Source organism: Aplidium turbinatum, chromosome 18 (genome assembly GCF_918807975.1).
Source record: "Aplidium turbinatum chromosome 18, kaAplTurb1.1, whole genome shotgun sequence".
In the NCBI taxonomy this organism is placed as follows: Eukaryota; Metazoa; Chordata; class Ascidiacea; order Aplousobranchia; family Polyclinidae; genus Aplidium; species Aplidium turbinatum.
In genome coordinates, this window is record NC_137489.1 from 9632436 (window position 1) to 9653778 (window position 21343).

The following is a 21343-nucleotide window of genomic DNA, read 5'->3' on the forward strand; positions in this document are numbered from 1 at the left end:
CTGTTCCTTAAACAAGCATCATTAGAGTTGTCCATACAAACGACAAATTGAAAATTTTTTGTGCACGATTCACGAAAAGCTGGAAATACCGACGTTACAACTGCTCGCGTGAAAACAATTTCAAGACATGTGGCTGCACAATATGATTGAAATGTATCTTGTTGTTGTTACTATTATGGAATCGTCAAAGGTTCGTGGACAGAGAAGCGGTAAGTTAGCTCACAGATTTTTTCTACCAAATAGCCTACAGCTGTTTAGGCTCATGACATGTTAAGGTTAGGCCTACCCATGGCCACCCGGAGATGCGGCCTGATTTGTCACATTTTGATTACAGCTACTGCTAGTGCTTGACTGACATTTTTTGAGATGTTTTTACTTTTTGCGGTTTCCTAATGACAAAAAACTTTTTTGTTGCCTTGGGGAAGCAGAAGCAAATGAGAAAAAGTAAGTTGTTGAAAAACGCAAAATCAGACTGTTACTAAAATCTACAAAATCAAATTTTCTTTGTTTTTCAACATGTGAGGATGTTAAAACCTATTGTGTCATCTGGGGGAAAAAATAAAGAAAGCGTAAAAATCTACTTTTTAGAAAAATTTATTTAAACGTTCGCCCAAAGTTAGAAAAACCTGGAAATTTCTGCAAAATGTTACAAATCAGGCCGTATCTTTAGGTGGCCATGGCCTACCACATAACACGACGTGTTAAGCTTCCGCCACACACTGTCATCCACAAAAACAAACTTAACAAATCACCATTTTTACGATTTTACTTTTATTCATCTTGTAGCTAATCCTTACAGTGTGCCTGGAATGGAACGAAACTACTGTATTAGCCTGAGCATTTCCACCACCCGGATAGTTCAGTTGGTTAGCGCGTGACTTCGTGAACGAAGAAAATTCAAGATCAAGCAGCGCTGGTTCGACTCTCGGGGTGTGCGCTTGAGCAATGCATTCCAAGGACTACTCTTCATTCAGTGGCACCTAATGGATGGAATAGTTCCCTGGCAACAAGACTTCAACAATCGGAAATTTCACTCTGTCAATCTCGGTGACCGGGCCTGCGACAAAAGCCTCTACAAATATGCGAAACTACCAGGAATAACCTATCAAGGCTTTGTCAGTCCGGGGATAAAGATTCAAAACCAACCAACCAAATTAGGTTTTCATTCCATATATGAGATAATCCTTCATCTCACGCAATCAACCAGTGGTTCTCAACATTTTCGTTTCGGTGGACTCCTTTTGGTGCCTTCGAAGCGGTCGCGGACCCCTAAATATTTATATTTGAAATTTTGTATATTTGAAATCGCGTCTCCTTATAGAATCATATGTTACATAGGTTTCGAAGCATCACACTAAGAGGAATTCGCTAAATTCGCAACGCAAGATTGATGATTGACGTAATTATGTTATGAGCTATATGTTGCCACACAGGACCAAACATCAGTAATCTATATGCTCATTTGATGTTTTTCTATAAATTTTACCAAAAGTAAATAGGGTAGAAATTTTGCGACCGTTACAAAGAACTTCTCCCCTTTTTCATTTGTAACCAATATTAATTTGTTATAATCACCGTCATTGCAAAACTGTGAGTGGTGATAGACTGCTGACTAACGTTTGAATTTCCAAGTAAATCATTGATCAACAATCTGCTGTCTCAAAAGAATTTAGTAGAACATAGCCATTAGCCAACATAGCCTTATTAAAAGGTATAAGTCATTTATATGATATTTTTTAGTCAAGAAACCAAACCTTTATGCAACGTCCTTTGCAGTTTCAAACGACGCACCAGTGCGTTGCGACTTACAGTTTGAGAATCACTGTAGGCTAATACATAAACAAAGCACAAACAACTTTTAAATTTTGCAATTTATCAATCATGCTGAAAACTCGAAAACTTTCACGGACCTCCTGAAATCGCTTTACGGACCCCTTGAGGTCCGCGGACCCCCGGTTGAGAACCACTGCAATATAGCCCAGGGGTCCGCAAATAGTGGGTCGCGACCCAAACTTGGGTCGCGAGACCATCCACAGTGGGTCGCAAAACGGTTTAAACCTACCATAAATATAACTTGTATGGCAAAAATAAATACAATCACCAGGCCACGCAAACCTGTCTGCCGTGCAAGATGAGACCAAGCTTTTGGCTTTCAGTCCAGATGCTATTATAGCGATGTCTACGCACCAGGCCACGCAGCCGAAAAATCAAGATAGGCGAAGTAAATATAGTCTTTGATGTGCTGAGTTTCGTACAATTTGGTAACTTAGGCTACAAGAAAATTTATACTTTCGATTGCAGTAGGCTACAGTAGTTAAGCCCACGGTTATATAGCCTGGAAGACACCTTGAGGCAGGGCATGAAAACTCTCCCAGCTTATCTCCAGAACTGGCGACTGAAAATCAGCGAAACCAAAACATTGGCGGCAGCTAACCACTTACACAATCGGAAAGCTGATCGTGAGCTACAATGGAAAACTTCTGTCCTTCTGCCCCGAACCAAAATATTTTGGGGTGATACTGGACAGATCGCTCACATACCGCCAACATTTGGTGTCACAGCGCAAGAAAATAACATCCCGCGCTGCACTACTCGAGCGCCTGGCAGGCTCCAGCTGGGGGGCGCTGACACTTGCGTATAGCAGCCTTAGCCCTTGTCTACTCTTCAGCAGAGTAGGCTACTGTGCACCTGTTTGGTACTGCAGTGCTCACTGCCATAACATCGACACTGCCATAAACAGCGCCCTACGCACAGTGACCGGATGCCTGTGTCCCACACCATTTGACAATTTTGCCATTCTCGCTGGCATCCAACCGGCTGAGCTTCGTCGCGAAGAAGCCACTCTGTTTCTTGGCCGACGGGCACTGGAGCTTAACCATCTTCTCCACCACAAGATCTCTGCTCCCCCAAACCAGCACGCCCGTCGACTGAAATCAAGACACCCATTCGTGCCAGTTGCTCAATTTCTGATCAACGAAGCAGATAAACTTTATCTCTGCGGCTACTTGGGTGGACTATAAATGGAAGTCTAAAGAGAAGTCAAGTACCACCAGACTCTATTCGTTCATCCACGACGCCGACACATGCCCCATCGGCCTGACACTACAAAGGCAAGTATGAGATGAGTACGCCTCAACTGTCTTCGTACGGGTGTCGAGGTTTTCCGCTCATCCATGCACCCATGGGGAATCTGCCTCTTTCTCCTCCTGTGATTGTGGTGCCAAGGAACAGACCGCAGACCACATCATCAATGATTGTACCATCTTCAAACCATCTAACAGAGTGGAAGGTCTGCGTGTCATGGATGATGAAACTAAAAACTGATGGTTGCTCTCTAGTAGCCTTCCAGTGTAGTCCGGAAACATTTTGAGTCAGGCGCGGTAAAAGGATTGAGTAGACCCTCGGCCCAAGAGGCTTGCACGACGAAGCACAAGGTTAACAGGTCCACCCGCTTATTAAGCCTAATTTGGTCCATTCCAGAATTACTGAAGGTATAGGAGTGGTAGAAAATTGTCCCCCGCTTAATAAACCAAAATCGTCCGGTCCCGATGTGGCCTTAATAAGTGAGGACGACCGTATTGGTATTGATATTAATTTTCAAAGCGTTTTGCGCAAAATTATGTACTTCCGAAATGTTTGGGTCGCGAAGATTTCGAACGATTGCTTTTTGGGTTGCACCAAAAAGTATTTGCCGACCCCTGATATAGCCTACCGTAGCTTAGTTCATTCACACTTTCGATGGTGAACTTTTAAAACTGGCTAATTAATAAGTTGCAGATTGTTCAACCGTCAGTGTAGACTGTAGTACACTGAGTGTACAATGAGTGTAGGCCTACATACTGAGTGTGCAATGTCACCAAGTTAAAAAAAAAAATTATCTCCATTGTAAGAGAAAAATCAAATAAGGAATCCATACATCATAAGCTATAACATTAAACAAACTACCTTAAATCTTAAAAGAAAATATTGCAACCAGCAAACTAAATTTGGAAACTTCATAATCTAACATTCTTCGTTTCATATGCAGAATCTCACCTTTCCACATCCCAAGTCGCCGATTTGACTCGTCATTGCGTTAGAAACCCAACCGAGCCTTCAAATCTTTTCACGGCCAGTAATCCTTGTGATACCGAAACTAATTGTAGGTTTGGAGGTGGTTGTTGGAAAAGCGTAGTCAACACCACAACACATGGAAAAACAATGCATCAGATTGATGGTCCTGGTGAAGGTAAGATTAAGATTTAACAAACCAAATCGCAAAACGTTTTCGTGATGTCTTGTTTCGTATTTAGCATTGAAAGGTAGCGATCTTTAAGTATTATGGCACCTTTGAGAGTTTGTTGACAAGACTTGTTGCAGAAGGCTGTGCATTAATATTGTAGATAGCTACAGAGCCTACTGTATATCATAATTGTCAATTGAAATCACAGCTAGGTCTACAGTAGCCTACAGATTGAACTATTTTCAAAACGTGTTTTACCTGACTGATAATAATATAGCCTAAGGTTTGTGATTGTTCATGGGAAAGACATTTTGCCATTTAGACTTTCTTAAGACTGGAAAAGTCTAAATCAAAGCACAGAATTACCCTTTTTTTCATGGCTAAGTCTGTTTAACAAACAAAACTAAATTACCAAAATCGAAGTTTTCCCAAGAATAGGCCTAATGCACAAGGTGATCTTCACTCTGGCTGAAACTATGCAAATTGAAATTGAAGGTTCAAAAACTTCAAGCGCTTCTAAGAAACAGTAAGCGCATGTTAGCCTACTTGTTTGTAGCCAGTCGCTACGCATGTAATCATTATCGCCCAGTTTTATTTATTATAGGCTCACATACTGTCAATAGCACGTTTCAAAACGAGCAAAGACATGCTTGCTTCCGCAATGCAAAAATATTAGTTGCAAATATGGAATTTCGTAGATTTTCAAAACATTCTCGTCCACATGCCAAATAAGTCTCTTTTTAGTGCCTCGATAAAATCTTCTGTTTAGTAAAGCATGCTTCGTAATTTCTGCGTAGCTTCAGGCCATGGCTTATGATAAAACTGCAGTTAAGTTAATTTTTGTTTGTTTTTATCAAAGGACTTTGTCGCTGTACATTACACTGTCCAATACCTTCTCGTCGCTCAAGATTCAGGAAGGGCCGTGGATTTGTTTGCGGTACAGATGGCCGAACATACGTCGATGAATGCCGGCTAAAGCTTGCTTCTTGTCGATGCCAATATCCGATTGGCATAAAATGGCACGGCCCTTGTGAAAAAGGTAACAAAGCACTTTCTATATAAAAAATACAATTTTGATGGAGAGGTGTAAAATCGTAGATAAAATAACGTAGATGTAAAATCAGTTATTTTCGTTACTTGAGAAGGGCTAACTTCAGTATGGCTGAAAACGTTCGTAGTTTATAGTTTATGTTCACTCTAATGTATGATGTTAAATGCCGTGTGGTTGCTTGGTTTTATCTGTATATAAAAAATATATACAAAAAATTTGTACTTGGTTCAGCAAATGTCGTCCAATGCATAGTCTACTGCAGTGATAAGAAAAGTTGTGTGACAGTCGAAAAGGCACCGGTTTCATGTCGCTTAAAATCATGAGGCTGTATCCAGGGCTGTTGACAGGATTTCTCGGGCCCGGTACCCATTTATTTTCGGGCCCCTTCATTGACAATGTTATGAATATAAAGGTTGTGTACAAAATTTTATTGATGTGCTGTTAAAATGAGGATGACACATGCCGTTCAATGTAGAAAATTAAGAGGAATATCATTTATATATTCTCAAAGATTTGTTGTATCCACGAATTTCCCCAACTGTGCAATTACGCATTAGGGATTTCTCCATAAACCGCAAAATCCTTGCTCTCAATCACGATCTTCGTCGATATGTTTAAAATTTTCGACTGAAATTAATTCTTTGTAAAGTAGAGTAGCCGTAGGAGAGTACAACATTTTTGGGGGGTGAAAATAATTTTCCCAAATTTTGTCTTTGTATATATATTTTCAAAAATACAAAATTATTCACAACCTCTGAGAGTCATCAACTTGGCCGTGTACGAAATACAAGCAAAAAAAAAACACGTACAACAGCAAAACAAGGCTGAACTTACTTTAATCTACGTTCATAGACCTGCCTGTGTCCCAATTAAATGAACCATCAAATTAAAACATTCTTATGTATCACAAAAAATATACAGTATATTAAGCCTATCTGGATTCAAAAAAATTTGAACTGAGACTTCAGCAATAACTGGATAACAATAATTGCTGAATTTTCATGTCACCAGATTATATGAAAATCTCCAGCCCAACTTCAATAAAAGGCCTGACCAAAAGTAGGTCAATCTTTTCAATTCAAAGATAGTCCAAAGACTCAATATTTGTAAATTTGCATTGAAAAATACTAAAATGACAATCCGCTTAGGCCTACATATCAAACCAGTAACATTACTTAATCCATGCTGCTTCAAATCCTACAGCCTGAAAAGAATTAGACAGTTTACCATGCTATGTGCATCAAACTTTCACCTTTGAACAAAACTAGTTTTGATACCAAAAATATTGATATTATATTACAATATAATCATAGTCAATGTTTTTTCAGAAGATCATTACAAAGATAATCTTACTTCACAATGAAGCTGCTAGGCCTACTCAAATCACAAGCACTGAAGAAAAATGACTCCCAGATAATAGCTTCAAACTCAATCGTTGCCACAAAATACAGACCACATTACCAAAACATGACACAAAAATGGCACTGTTTACATTGCCTGATATATTAACTGCATGAATTGGATGACAAAACAACATAACATGTGTCTTTATATTTGATTGTTGTTGCTCTAATACTGTGTCATAGATAGTAAATAGCTGAGCATATCAACCCTGGGACTGGCAAAGACAAACAGCAGTTTATACAAAAAAATCCAATACAGAAAACAGTTAAAATATAGCTCACAAAAACATGAAATTAAATCCAGGAAAATTCACAAGTTGTTTTCATTTAATATACTTTTTCACTTTGTACATAACTACAGTTAGTGGCCGAGATCAATGCTCACAAAAGTGGTGTATACAGTATGTGGCCTCACAACTGTTGTTTATTAAAGTTTGTAACAAATGCTTATTTTGTTTGACCATATCTAAAAATGATAAGCTATCTTTGTAGTATTTAAGTCAAGTTTTGCGAGCATAGCATCTCATGGTAAAATTGACTTATCCAATAATTGGATATTTTTGCCCAAATATTTTTACAAACAACTACATTAGTGGGATATAGAGAAAAAACAAAAACTTCATAAGTTCACCAGAACCCAGCAAGGTTTCAAAATTCTACCAATGAAAGAATGTAGGCTAGTGTGACATTCTAATGAATATCTGTAATAAGCTTATCTCAGCTTGTCGAAGCATTATTTTGCATTTTTTTCGGCAAATACTGAATTGAAACTTATTCTGTCCAAATTTTAATACCAAATATAAAAGTTTTCAAATTGTCGATACTCTGTTTTACATTCAAAGCAAAATGTTTTTTATACCAAATGCAACACTATAAAGTTACTAAACTGGTAGAATGTTGAAAACTTATGGTAAAAATTGATTTGTCCAAATAACTAGACATTTTTGCCCAAATGATTTTTATAATCAACTACATTAGTAAGATATTGAGAAAAAACAAAAAACCTCGTAAAGTTACCAGTACACAGTAGCCTAGGCTTTTAAATCTTACCCATGAAGAAATGCAGCCTACAGCCCTACATGTTTGTGAATATCAGTAATAAGCTTACCTCTGTTTCCCAACTGTATTTTTACAGAGTGTTCTATTTTGCAGTTGTCGAATCGAAACTTATTCTGCCCAGATTGCAATACCACATGCAACAGTTTTCAAAGTCGGTGATAATACATTTACAGTCATTGGAAAATATTAATGTAGGCTACCGGTATCTCATAAATTTCAACAATTATGTAAAGTTTTTTAACTGGTGAGGCATCGAAACATTGTGATAAGATTGATTTGCCCAAATAACTTGACATTTTTGCCCAAACTTGCGATATTTTTTTTCAGCGGGGGAGCAACCACCCCCACCCCCTGCCCGCCCACCTCCTATGGCTATGATTTGCAAGTAGCTAGAAGTGATTAGGCTACCACCAAAAAATATATATATTCAGAATTAAAGAGTGGGTGAAGAAAAATATTTCGTGTTATTGAAAAAAAAATTGTGGTTAGGGAAATCACTATACCCGGAAGGGGAGCCGGTACTTTACCATCTGACGGCTGAAGTGGCTGTTTTAACCTCTGATGGCAATTCCTTTAGATCTGATTATATTAAGATCTTGATAATGTTTGAAGTCGCGGGGAATCTTTTAAATCCGGGCCCCCTAAATATTCCGGGCCCGGGTCCAAAAGTACCACCTAGACCCCCCTGTCAACGCCCCTGGCTGTATCTTTGGGACACTTGAAGATAGACAAGAAAGCATAGACATGCAGATTGGCTCTCCTGCTTTTCCGTTTACTTAATTAAAATCTTTACTGCATTAATCTAGATAAGACCAAAAAGCAAACATTTCGAAAACTGGGCAGTTTTTTGTTTGGTAATAAACTTTAATTGATAAATCTTACTCTTACCTAAGCGTGTGTGTGGAAATCACAACACGCATGTGCTATGTAAATAAAATCACTGAACCATGAAATTTCAACCGTAGTAATTTATACTGTATAATACTGTAGGCTTAGCTAGTGCCATTGAAATCTTTCTGATGCTTCATAACAGCATGTATGACACTTGATTTATGATTTTGGTAAAACTTTGAAAAGTATTTCGCTGCTAAATTGGCTCAAATAAAATGCAACCGTGGAGTCGGTAAACATTGATTCCACATTTGGTCAAAGTGTATCAAATAGTAAACATTGTGTTTTTATATTCTGCGCACCGACAGTAGAAAAAAATTGGAAAAATCTCAGCTTGCAAAGAGAGTTCTTTTGAAGATTTTTCCAGAGTGGGTAGTGGACACCTGGCTGAGAAACTGTTAGTGGTGTCTATGAATTCACTAAATTCTAGAAATAGAAGCAGAACTAAGAACTTTTGGCCAAAAAAATAACTATGAAAACTTATTGTTCACAGGGCCCAAGATTAGCGAGACTGAAATTATTGAAAATGTTGTCTATGACACTTTTGATGACGAAAGCTCGGGATCAGGCGATGATTGGTCAGAAATTCGATCGTGTGGTGATGGAATAACTTGCAAATATGGAGCCGTTTGTGACGTGGATGCAGAAGATGGACCTTGCTTGTGTGCAATGGGTAACAGCAAATTTTGCCTTTTTATTGTTTTTGTTTTAAGGTCTATAGTGATCTAGCGATGTTGAAACAATATAAAAATGGATTTTTTTAAAGCTAGAATACCTCTGGCTGCAAGAGAGAATTTGGTTTTTGCAATCAGCTTGGATTAAACAGTTTTTATCAAGTCGGATAAGATTGTTTTCCAGGAATCTAATCTAAAACATTGTGATATCAACGTGTTATTCTGAATAGCATATGCCATATGATAATCAACACATAGCTAGCGATTACATTGATTCAACGTCTTCAAACATTGAAACAATGCAGAAATACAAATCTTTTTAGTTGGCTTATGCAGTACAGACCACATGACATCGATCAGGTTGCATTGTTGTCCAACCAACACAGATTTAGTTTGAAAACAAGTTTTTACATCGAAGATTCTTGCTGATATCAAAAGGAGGAGAAAGCAACAACAATAAGACCCATCCAATGTTACTTTTTAAACGTTTGCACAACGTGTTTGATGATTTGCACATTGGTTAATGTTTGCTAGAGTAAAATATACAAAATTGACAAATTTGAAATACAATGCTAAGACCGTTTCCAAAGCGTACTATTTTTCAGGCCCTTGATTTATAACAAAGCATATTCCAAAATGTTAACAGCAGGTTACCCAAAGTCAGTTAATTTTGAAAGATGCACTGCTTTCTAGCTTAAACCTCCGCATAAAATTGCTCACTGTTTTTGCACGCATGGAGTAGTCTTTGGTATCTTATTAGTGAGTGAAAAATTGTACAACTGTTTATTTCGAATTTTCGCAAGCAAAGCGTCGAACGCCTATCATAACTTATGAACTGCAACAAGCACCCAAAGCAGGATGGCGTTGTACTTCAATCTTGGCTGCAGTTTATCACTTGTTCATAGCGAAGCGTCGTGACTTGGATTTTTTGTCGGGGTCTGGTTTGCGTCACGTTGTAGCTTTTTCTTATCAATGTGCATTGTTTACAGCATGCCGTGATACCTCCTCTCACAAAGTTTGCGGTACCGATGGAAGAACCTACCAGAATGAATGTTTTCTAAAACAATCTGCTTGTCATGGACAAGTCTTCGTGGCGATAAGTCATAAAGGTCCCTGTGTCGAAATAGATGGTAAGCTTTGAGAATACTTTGTTGTGTGCTTTTACTGCTTAAAATTGGCTAACTTTTCCTTGGCAGTAGCACAGTTTATTTATTACAAAATAAGCAAAACGGTAGTTAGATCAAAATTACTTGTTTTGCAGAGCCAGTACTTAAAGATGATTTAAAAATAGGCTACTTCAGTAGAAATTTGGCACTACACCACTGCTAAACAGTGGTTGACAACATAAGGTCCACCACCTCAGGCGTTCCGTAAATGCAGTAGTTTTACTATACCTGGGGTTCTAGTACCTCCACACTCCGTACAAGACAGTGCTCTTGCACTTGTTTACAACACCTCCGAATATGCTTCCCCCGCTTGGTGCCGCAGCGTTCACACTAGTAAAATTGATACTGCCCTCAACACCACCATGAGAATAATCACCGCTTGCCTGTGTGCAGCTCACACTGACTTTCTGCCGGTACTAGACAGGCATTGCCCCAGCTAGACTCCGTAGGAAAATCACGTACATAAGCTGGTTTTCCAAGCTCTGTCAAGGGATGACCACCTTCTCAACCAGATGGTCCTAAAATCGCACCTCCAAAAGCCCCAGCGCTTGAAATCTCGACGCCCTTTTTCCCGCCATGCTGCAATTATCTGTAACTCCAACTTCCACATTTCCGAAGTTTGGAATAGTGAACGAATAGAAGGCGCCAGACCAGTTCAATTCACGGTCCTTTACAATACCAATGCTCCATCAGGAGCAGAACTAACTCGGAAAGAATGGGTGAAGCTCAATCTTTTGCGAACTGGGGTGGGCCGTTTCAACAGCAAAATGTTCCAATGGGGCCTCGCCGACTTACCATCTTGTGAATGTGGCTTAGATTTTCAGACTGCATACCACATTATCTACCAATGTCCTGTATACCGACCCAAGGATAGACATGTAGACCTAACAACGCTAGGTGAACACACAATCTGCAATCATTGACTGCTGCGCCTGGATTTAATTACATGACCTGGGCCGGCCTCAAACGCAAGAAGAAGAAGTAGTTTTAAGAAAAACTATTTTATTTCAATAATAAAACTGATAAGCTATCTAGGCCTATGAATAATTTTGCAAATTTTTTACTCAATAAGATCACTTTTTGAAGCATAGAGCTTCACAGATTTGATTGAGACTAGTTAGCTGAAACGGGTCTGTGCACGGATTGCTTTTCTGTGACTATAAAAGGTAAAATCACCGGGTCAAAAAAAACTTTTGCCTACATTTTCTCACTTTAAACCAAAATTGTTTCAAGATATTTCGTCACTGGTTTATTCGGGAGAGGGGTCAGCGGAAGAGGAAATGGTCATTGATAGCGAGGACAGCATCTGCGAAATGTTGCATTGCAAGCGTAAGACTAAATTTTATATAGTTTACTTTTTTCCAATGTGATTCTTTCTTGGCCTTTGCTATTTTAACAAAACTGTGACCAAGGCGAAATACGTATTGGTGTGATATACTGTAAGCTTATTGACATAGGCTACACCTTTCTACAAATATGCTAACGTTTAGTCAAAATACAAAAACAAGCCTTGGAACAAAAAAATTTTTGACTGACTCGTTTCCAGTAGAATAAGAAAGTGAAGCTACTTGGGATAGGATGAACTTTAAGCCAATCGAGTTTTTCTCCGATCTGCTACCTCTAGGTTATTTTATTTTTTCGAGTACGGTACCAACAACTAGGCTATAAAAGTCCAAGTTTTGCAGATGAGTTGATACGACCAGTTTGTGGAAGCGACGGAAACACGTATGCAAACCAATGTAGCTTGAGATACGAAGGATGCCGTAAGAGAAAAAACATCAGAGTCTTGCGTGCCGGCCATTGTGATGATGACATTACGGCCACGAGAGGTAGCTAACAGTAAAATTAACACGAAGCCACAGTGACGTAGCCTACTCTTGCTTTTCACGGTACAGTATTACAATTTTTATTCATGCTTAAGCTTGATGATTTAAGATTTATATCATGTTGATGAGAACGCAAAGGATCCAGTGTATATCCTAGTATGTCATAAAGAGTGGAATGCATCAGCAGTAGATCACTCACGAATTTGGAAAATAGATCCAATAAAGAGTTTAATCTGTAGACTGTTTTTCCTCCAATCTCAATCCGCTGATTAGAGTTTCCGATTGCTGTTCCACCAATGAACCTAACGCAAACTGATTTTTGATCAACTAATTAGACGGTTAGCTTAATTACCGGCCGCTTGAACGACTCACTGTTGGTATATCCAATCCTACATGTCTTGTCAAGACTGTATAAGGCTAGGCTCTCGGGAAGCGTCAAACCGATGTTTTTCCGAATTTTCTGCAATTGCTCTTACAACTCAGGCATTCAATGTACAACTCTATGTAGTATTTCCCATTTTGCATTAAAATATGAATCTTATAGCCTACTGTGAATTTAATGGAGGTCTCAATTTTTCTAATATTTACTTGTTTCAGTTTTAATTAAGCTATTAATTTAATCAATAATTTCGCATATCTCGCAGCCTACTATTCCATATTCTCAACTTTCAGCATTTATTTTTTATGTTGATGCATGCAGACAATGATTCAACGGAAACTGTCAAAGAAGTTAAAAGTGGTCCCTGTGATGGTGTATACTGCTTCCATGGATCTGTATGCGTTCCTGAGGGTGCTGATAATTTCAAATGTTCTTGCGATGACATTTGCAGCAAAGGTAAACAAAGCATCACAACTGGTTAAAGTGTTGTCATCATATCTGAGGTGAAATGTAGCCCAGTTGTCTTTCTATTAAAGCACACACCATTGCTTTCACGATTTGTTTAAGCATCAGTAGCCTACAAATCTATCTTTCACACTTCATAATAATTTAGACCAGCTCAACCAAAGCAATTCACGTCTTACAGGGTAAATAGTAAAACACGTTGGGTTTAAATTGTGAGATTTGATTGTAGCGACACCCTGAGTTTAATTTTCCCAGCCAACCATAGTTTTCTCATCAAACTGCTGCGTTGTTTCAAACAAAAGGAAGGGAAACAATTGCTTTTTCTAGATAATTTCTAAAAAACCTTCACCTCAGGCAACACCAACTCAAGACTTTAAATGCATTTTCAGTCATATTCATTTGCACATTTTTATATTTTTCTTTAGTATGAAAAGTTGTTTTTAGACTACATTTTATCGGAGTCAATGTAGTCTAAAAACAACTTCTCATACGAATGAAGAAAAGAATGAAAATGAGCACATTTTCATTAACGTTAGACTACTGTGAGAAAGCCCACATTTAAGCTACTACTGTGCTGATAGCTAAATAGTTTTTGTTGTCTGCGGTCCGCTAGCAAGGAATTATTAACAAGATTGTTGACATAGCGTACAACTGGTTCTCATGCTTCGATCTCACGTAGCTCTTTGCCTTTTTACAGGAACATGCAGATAGGTGGTAGCATACATCATAATCCCAGTGATATCTAGACCTACTTTAACATACCATTTGTTTTAGACTCGTTTGCAACTCATCAAGATTCTTTAACTTTACTTGGGAACATTGACAGAGAAGAGCTTAAAAGATTTTTTTCTGGTCACCCTTCCCGACTCATTGAAAACGAGGAGGAAAGTTTTGGAAATATAAACACTCATACAGCCCCAATAGCAGTTACCCCTAACGTACCCACTCATTTGGAACATGGCCTTCATCAGGCTAAGGAACAAGAGTCTAAAAAATCATTAGAAGAAAGTGGAACAAAACCCACTGCTCAATTTTGGGAAACAGGTGATCGTCAATTGCGTTATGACCATGATCATGAGCATGAGCATGGAAACAAACATAGAAGGCGACATGCAAAAGTGAGTCATAGTCAAACTTTCGATGAAAAAATGTGGCAATTTTAAGATATTAAAGTTTGTTTATTACCGTGCATATCGTAGTATAGTTACAACAGTAGAGAAAATGTACAGTAGGCTACGATGATTTGATTTATGTGAATGATCGCTTTATGATAACGTTTTTGTTCAGCAATTAAGCTTAGAGATAGGATCCACTTCACCTTTACACCGCAACAAAAGATCTGCGAAACGAAACAACGAGATTGTCTGCGGCACAGATGGGAAGACTTATGCAAATGAGTGCCAGATGAAAATACATGCGTGCCATGAACAAACAGTCATCAAGGTATCTGATCTTTTGACTGACCTCTATTGTTGGAATATCCGTTATTTGCCAGATAGACTTTGTAGTGTTCTAAATCAGCTGTAGGCTAAGGGTTAAGCAATTTATAGATTCGCTTGAGATTAAACTTGCCACACAAAATCCTGCGATTGACTGTAGCTATAGTTCTAATAAGCTACCACTGTTTTGCTTTGGTTGCTTGATTCAAGAAACTCCGTGTAACCGCAGTTAAGAAAATTGGACATTTGCTATGCTTGGCTTTTTTGTTGCTTGTCAATGTCATTGAATAGGCTACTCTTTTTGTGGCTTAAATAATATTTATTACGTATATTATAGTTGTATATGTTGTATGTTGCAGATAGAGAAACTCGGGGCATGTCCAAACAACTTGGCGGAAAATTCTTTGAGTTCAACTGAATCATCCACGAGTAGTATTTTATCAACACCGATTGTGCAAACTACAAACCCCGTAACGGATAATACCACCTCGAAATCCCATAGCACAAGTTGGCCTATGGAATCAAAACAAAACCTTCCTAGTTTTGCAGACACATCTATGGCTAATACTCATACTGATAGCCAGACAAAATCAACAAATTTATTGGTGCATACAGAAGACACCAAAGTTTATGACTTTAAGACAACAGCGAACAGAACAGTAGATGAGTTTCTTCAAGAAACTACACCATTTATCATTGCAAGCCGTTTCTATGATTCCACAAAGACGTGGCTGATAGGTGTAGTGGTGTCAGTGGCGGTGGTATTAGCAGCAGGCATTTTATTAGGAGCTTACTATTTCAAGAAACGACGAAAAGAACGAAGTAATATCAGCGAAAGTGAGGCAAACTCTTGTGAAACCTTAGTCGTGGCTTCTGTCAGCGGAAGTGAAGTATCTTCTGCAACCACCACAGAGGATGACTGCTTGAAAGGCCACGTATGATCAAGAGTGGCTCTGTTTTGATCTGTTTGTAATTAACTTTCCATTGCTGGATTTACTTTCGCTTTATAATTGAAGTGTACATACGGAAGAAGTTGTAATGACACATTCTGATATGGAGAATAAAGCGCATGATATGCTTAGCTACATACGAAACTGTATAATTTTTCACAATATAATGCTACCTGGTAATGCTGCGTTTAGAACGTTTACAAAGGTGTAAATAATAAGTTTTTTGTTTGAAGTTTCGATTTTTGTTCTCCGTGCATAGCCTAAGTTAGACTGATTATCATGCAGCAAAGAGCTTCCGATTTTAACTTCATTAACCGATATCACTTGTCAAAAGCAGGCTAAGCAATAACAGAACAATTTGATATAATTGAAACTTTCTCGCGTTTCAAACAAAAATTGTGAAGCTTGCTTTCATACTGTTCTTCGCACTTCCATTCTGGTGTATTATTTAATGAACCATTTTGTAATGTACATGAGTGTTCTAACTGTCAGTTCATTAGTCGAAGTAGGTGATTTATAGGTACTTCAATAAGGCTTTTTTGAGTTTAATATGACTTCTTTTGATAACTTAATGAAAAATCGTAAAAATTAGCTTTGTCTTGATCAAAATCGTGGTGAGCCTATAGGCACTCGATGACGTAGATTTCCCAGACAGCAAAACAGTTCCTTTTTAAATTGATGAAACGTCTGCAGATTTTGAATCAATTTAAACAGAAATTGATTTTAAGTTAAATTTAAAGCTGCAGCTATGCTTAGGCTATTAAGAAAAACCGACAGGCTACTCTTATACAAGGAATAACTCTTGTCTTGAGCAATTCCAGTGGAACTCGTTCGTAACAGCAAAGTAGAAAATAGAACTGGACAATTTTTGAATTATAACATGCTGTGGTTTTGTTTTACACAAAACCTTGAAAAAACGAACGAATTGAAACAAAGTGATAATACGCTTTTTCAAAAGACAATCAAAACTGCAGACCATCTATCAACAATCCATATCTTTGCAATGATGCATAGATCCAGTGTATGTAAGCTACGAGGTATGTTGCAATGCTTCTTTTCTCTTTTTGAAAGAATGAAGGAAAATATCTGTCAGGCTGTATAAGGTTACGATAAGGGATCGGTGAAAAGTGACTAAAAATGCATTGGAAATAATGGGAAACTATCCGCATTTGAAGTTTCATCCCTACATTTATCCGCTGTACAGCTACGCTTCTGTTATAAGCGAGTTCTACTATCATAATATTGTGTCGCAGGCCAAGAGACTATGTCTCAATATGATATAACAATTTTCTCCAACTTATTCTCCATCAGCAACTATAAAGGTATCGATAAGTAAAGACTTGGGGCTTGTCCCCAGAACATTTTGACCGCTATTACTTTGTTATGGTGGCATTTCGAGTCCCGATAATGATTTTTTTTTACTTCGCACGCTATAGAGTGCACCATAATCATTAAACGTCATCTGTCGATGCTGGCGTTGCAAGCTTTGGTTCCATATTGAAGTTAATTGTAAAACCATTTTTGATCACGACAATGATTTCAATACCGTAATACTTGTTTTGAAGAAGTTTTAAATGGCATTTACGGTAATCGGAGAAAGGTAGAAAAAAGTTCAAATATAGGGAGATTTTAAAAGCATAACGTCGCTATGAATTTCTTATAAGGGCTCTCTTGAATCTGCTACTGCCTGCATTGATTTCTGATAAAACTAGAGGCAACATTTCAATAATTGTTTGTAACAAAAACGTAAAACCCTTTCTCTTCATCTTTGACTTTACAGTACTGGAATGTGTAATTCTGCTTTTAAACATTTTTCCCTTTCACAATTCTTGAAAAAAATTAGCGCGAAAGCTGTACGTGTCATTCTTCAAGTCTCACAATTGTTTGAGTCAAGGTTACTCATCAGATAGTCACATGATCATTTTTTTATTTATTGCGTGATGAAGTTATATCAAAAAGCATGAAATTTTCCTAAACATAAACCACTATAGAGAGCAGAGTTTAAAGCACCCCTGCAAGCAAGGAATATCAAATGTATAAATTATCCGTCAGAACCACAATTACAAGAACACATCTATAACAAAAGAAAACAATAACGGCTATATATCTCGTCAAATAGTTTTCGGTCAAAACACGATACTAGATAACATAGTCTAGTAGTTGAGAACATGAGGTCCCTCAATCGAACACTGGCTCGATTGCTCACCGTTGTACGCGTTCTTAACGCCACAGCGGCAATTAGCGTGGGAACCGAGCTTGGATACGATGTTGTCTATGACAGCTGTGACGACGTCTCGAGTAGAACCGTCATTGCAATTGACACATCGGCCTGCAATTACAACATCATCATGTCAGTTTGACTGTAACCTATGTACTGTAGAAGCCTAATAATTACAGGTAAAATTGGAAGTTAAAACAAAAAAGGTCTACCTCTTACAAATGCATTAGCTTTTTATGTTAAAATGAATCAAACTGCAGCCTGGATTAAACTTGTACTGTGAGCTAATGTTAGAAAGGCTTTTCGTAGACCGATGCTTCACATGTAAGCTTCCAACGACAAAGAAGAGCTAAAAGAATCATTTGCCTACAACTCCTACAAGCAACCTCAACGTACCGTGGGTTGCTGTTACGATTTCCTCATGATCTTGTTCACAATCATCTTCTGTCATTGGCGACCACAAGAATACTGAGGTAAGGTCATCGTTGAAGGATTGGACGAGATCTCTCATTGGAAGAGGTCCAAGATTCTTGAAAATAAATATCAGTATTTAAATATAAGCTAAACAGGTAATTATTGAAAAAAACTTATACACTTCCCGCTTTGATAGATTTTGCAAAGTATTGTGGTTTCATGAAGAACCTATAAGCTAGCTCACTCTGTACAGAACATCAAAAGATAAAAAAAAAATTGCAAAGTGGAAGCCAGATCTAAATAACTTTTAAACATTACCTTTCCGTGTTTTTCCGGAGCGACAACAACCAAGCACTTGACAACACCTTTGGGTGCGGAACGAATGGTTCGATCAACAAATTCAAGAGCGGTCTTGGTGGAAGTTGGAACGTAAGCAGGGCCATTAAACTCAGCAGCCTTTATAACGTCGATCAAGCGTTCTTCTTCGGTCATCTTGGTTAATCCATCAATGGATGTTATCATGGGTTTGAATAAATTTCCTGGGCCTCCGTAAGTTACAACGCCGAGTTCCGAATTGGCCAAACCCTGAAGTTCAATAAGTAATTCTTTAAGAAATTATAAATCTGTGACGCAGCCACGGATGGGCTTGGGGGAAGGCAATCGCTCTCAAATGTTTTTATCGCCCCCCCTCCAAAAAAAAAACAAGTTTTTAATACCATTTTAATTTATGTTAAATGAATTTTGCTCCTCCAATTGTTGTTTTTGCCTCCCTTAAAATTTTCTTACTTGCTACGTTACTGTTACAATGGGTTTAAGCTTCTAAAATGGCTTTCCAAGTTTATGGGTATGCTCATAAGCAATCAATAATTTTTTTTATGCTAGAGTAGAAACGCAAGTCTCCACCTAGTGAAGTTAGCCTACATGGTAAAAACTAAACTGAAAACAAATATCTTACCTCAGCTCTCATGCGAGAAATTGTCTTTGAAATAAGCTTTCTGACAGACTTCTTGGGGTCCATTTCAGATAAAGTTCGACTCAGCGAAACAACAAAGTAAACTTCTGACTTTTCCAATGGAGTCGATAATTTGGTGTTTCCGCATTTTACTGAAAATAATTTGTTTACATTATTTTTCACAAGCAGTTTCTTGAGATTACTAATGTAACAGATTGTATTGCTAACTTGTTCAATAATGATTGTTCACAATTTTTCGTTTTTATTTGAGCCTTGGAGCTGGGTTTCTATACGTTTACTACCCCGAATTGTCGATGTGTGCGCGAAGAGCAACACATGCTATAGAAGACCTCTCGGGTTTTGTATACAATAGACTATTTCAGTTATACCTACTGTATAGGCTACTGTGCAGACCATTTAGATTTCACATGAAGGTTCTATAAAATCGGAAAACACTTGATTTTTTTTTTTTATATAATTTAGTTAAACTGAAATTTTTTGTATACTTTTGATACTCTTGATACAAGAACACAAAATATCTACTTAATTTCTGATCGGTATATAAAAATAGTATTTTCTATACAGATGATTGTTATTTCAACTGATTATTGTCTTACGGCATTGCTTGATTTCCTTGGCTGGGTAGCCTTTTGATCGGATTTGGTTCACAAGAGCATCAACATATTCGCAAGTTTCGCTCATGTCTGTTCCACTGCATCCATAAGAGCAAGCCTTGATGTATTCTTGTGTTTGCACAGGGAAAAATTCTACAGAGTTGTTGAGTTCTTGTTTTGAGAAAGCTTCTTTGCACATTTCGTAACCTGGTCCGTATTGATTTTGCCCATGCGAAGGGAGATTTTGCTGTGATACAAAATGTAGCAAATTGTTGAAATTGTAAATGCAAAAACATGTAGCTGTAGTGCAAATAACCGTTTTCAGATTCAGCAAGAAATATGCCATGATCGGTAAAAATTATAACATATTAAAAGTAGTCAAGAAACTTTGCCATTCTTTTAATTTTGCAACCTAGTTTTGACTCACCTCATGAACAATGCACTCTTGACTTGCGGTTAGTGCATAAGCGTTCATCAGCTGGGCGGGATTGGTAGCATTTGTTGCATTGGGGAGGAGTAAAGTGATGGGTGTTGGTTGATCGCTATAAACTCCAACTGCTCCGATCATGAATTTTGCTCCATGGACCTAAACGCGCGCGTGAAAAGATCCGTGGGTAAAGTTGGGTTTACTTTTAAAAGGAATACATTTCACTTTTTAAAAAAAATAATCAAGTAGCCTAATAAGTTATTCAACTTACCACGACAGTAGTGCGGACGCGCTGGTTGCCGTTAAAGACCATTGTGACTGAATAATCCAAAGACGTGCAGATAATCTTTGATGGCATAGCTTCACAAACCAAATCATCGCTCACGTATGGAAAGTTCATTGCTTGTCTCTCGCTGTTGGGGAGAGTTAAGTAACCACGTCTGTCAGTAGTAACCTCAATGGTCTTCGTTGGAAGTGCTGTTGAGAGAACCAAGAATTACCTTTATAGAAATGTAGAACAGCTTGTCATATTTCAGTGATGAACTTATCCATGGATTTTCCCTTAAACTTTACATGTGATAATGAGCTTCTTATTTAGTTAAAACACATTCTTGCTAAGTGCAAAAACCTACCGAACAAGATTGAGCTTCCCTTGGCAAGGATATTCAATGAATTGTAGAGAGGGTCAGTGGCAAGCAGGTACATGCAGTTTGAATGGCTATCCATAACTGGGAGATCGAAGTATTGACCGTTGTACGAAATCACTTGGCTGCGGTTTGGTCTTTTGAACCACTGGAAGCTGGGGCCAACTAAAAAAATTACAGAATCCTTTGTTACCGTTATTCTTTGGTAAAACTACCTGCCTAACTAGGCTAATAAGTTGTTAAATGCCTAAATTGTCGATGTAGTTTTTAAACCATGTTTTCTTTAAGTCCACACGTGCTCTTCTTACCATTTTGAGTGTAGAAGCTCATGATGTATTCGATGATGGAGCTTTTTCTGACGAAAGCTTCAATAGCTTGGTTTATTTCTTTTGGTTCATTTACTATCTTCATGCACATATATTCCAAGTCGTACAAGGTCTGTTGATTGACATCGTATTATTAATTAGTGGGGACGATAATTTAACTGCACTTTCAATTTCAATAGATTTAGCAGAAAATTTGCATTTTATCATCCAGCCTTTTATAACG

At 37.9% G+C, this 21343-nt stretch overlaps 2 protein-coding genes across 2 annotated transcripts in view; one reads left to right on the forward strand and one right to left on the reverse strand.

Annotated features, from left to right (window-relative positions):
* LOC145787392 (uncharacterized) lies at positions 1-15996 on the forward strand. The gene is made up of 11 exons (XM_082599129.1): positions 1-209; positions 4028-4228; positions 5082-5261; positions 9120-9299; positions 10290-10430; positions 11700-11795; positions 12152-12295; positions 12993-13127; positions 13911-14254; positions 14424-14579; positions 14935-15996. The coding sequence occupies exons 1-11, from the start codon at positions 128-130 to the stop codon at positions 15514-15516; spliced, it is 2241 nt and encodes a 746-aa protein (XP_082455255.1). The 5' UTR covers positions 1-127; the 3' UTR covers positions 15517-15996.
* Positions 15997-17435: 1439 nt separating this feature from the next.
* The window catches only part of LOC145787698 (uncharacterized), a 29377-nt gene continuing 25469 nt past the window's right edge, over positions 17436-21343 (reverse strand). The window contains exons 43-51 of the mRNA XM_082599499.1: positions 21103-21232; positions 20783-20959; positions 20422-20627; positions 20151-20309; positions 19727-19970; positions 19113-19261; positions 18476-18742; positions 18140-18272; positions 17436-17854 (exon numbers count right to left, since the gene is read on the reverse strand). Of these exons, the coding sequence (XP_082455625.1) occupies positions 17679-17854; positions 18140-18272; positions 18476-18742; positions 19113-19261; positions 19727-19970; positions 20151-20309; positions 20422-20627; positions 20783-20959; positions 21103-21232 (1641 nt within the window). The 3' untranslated portion in view covers positions 17436-17678. The remainder of the gene's footprint in view (positions 17855-18139; positions 18273-18475; positions 18743-19112; positions 19262-19726; positions 19971-20150; positions 20310-20421; positions 20628-20782; positions 20960-21102; positions 21233-21343) is intronic.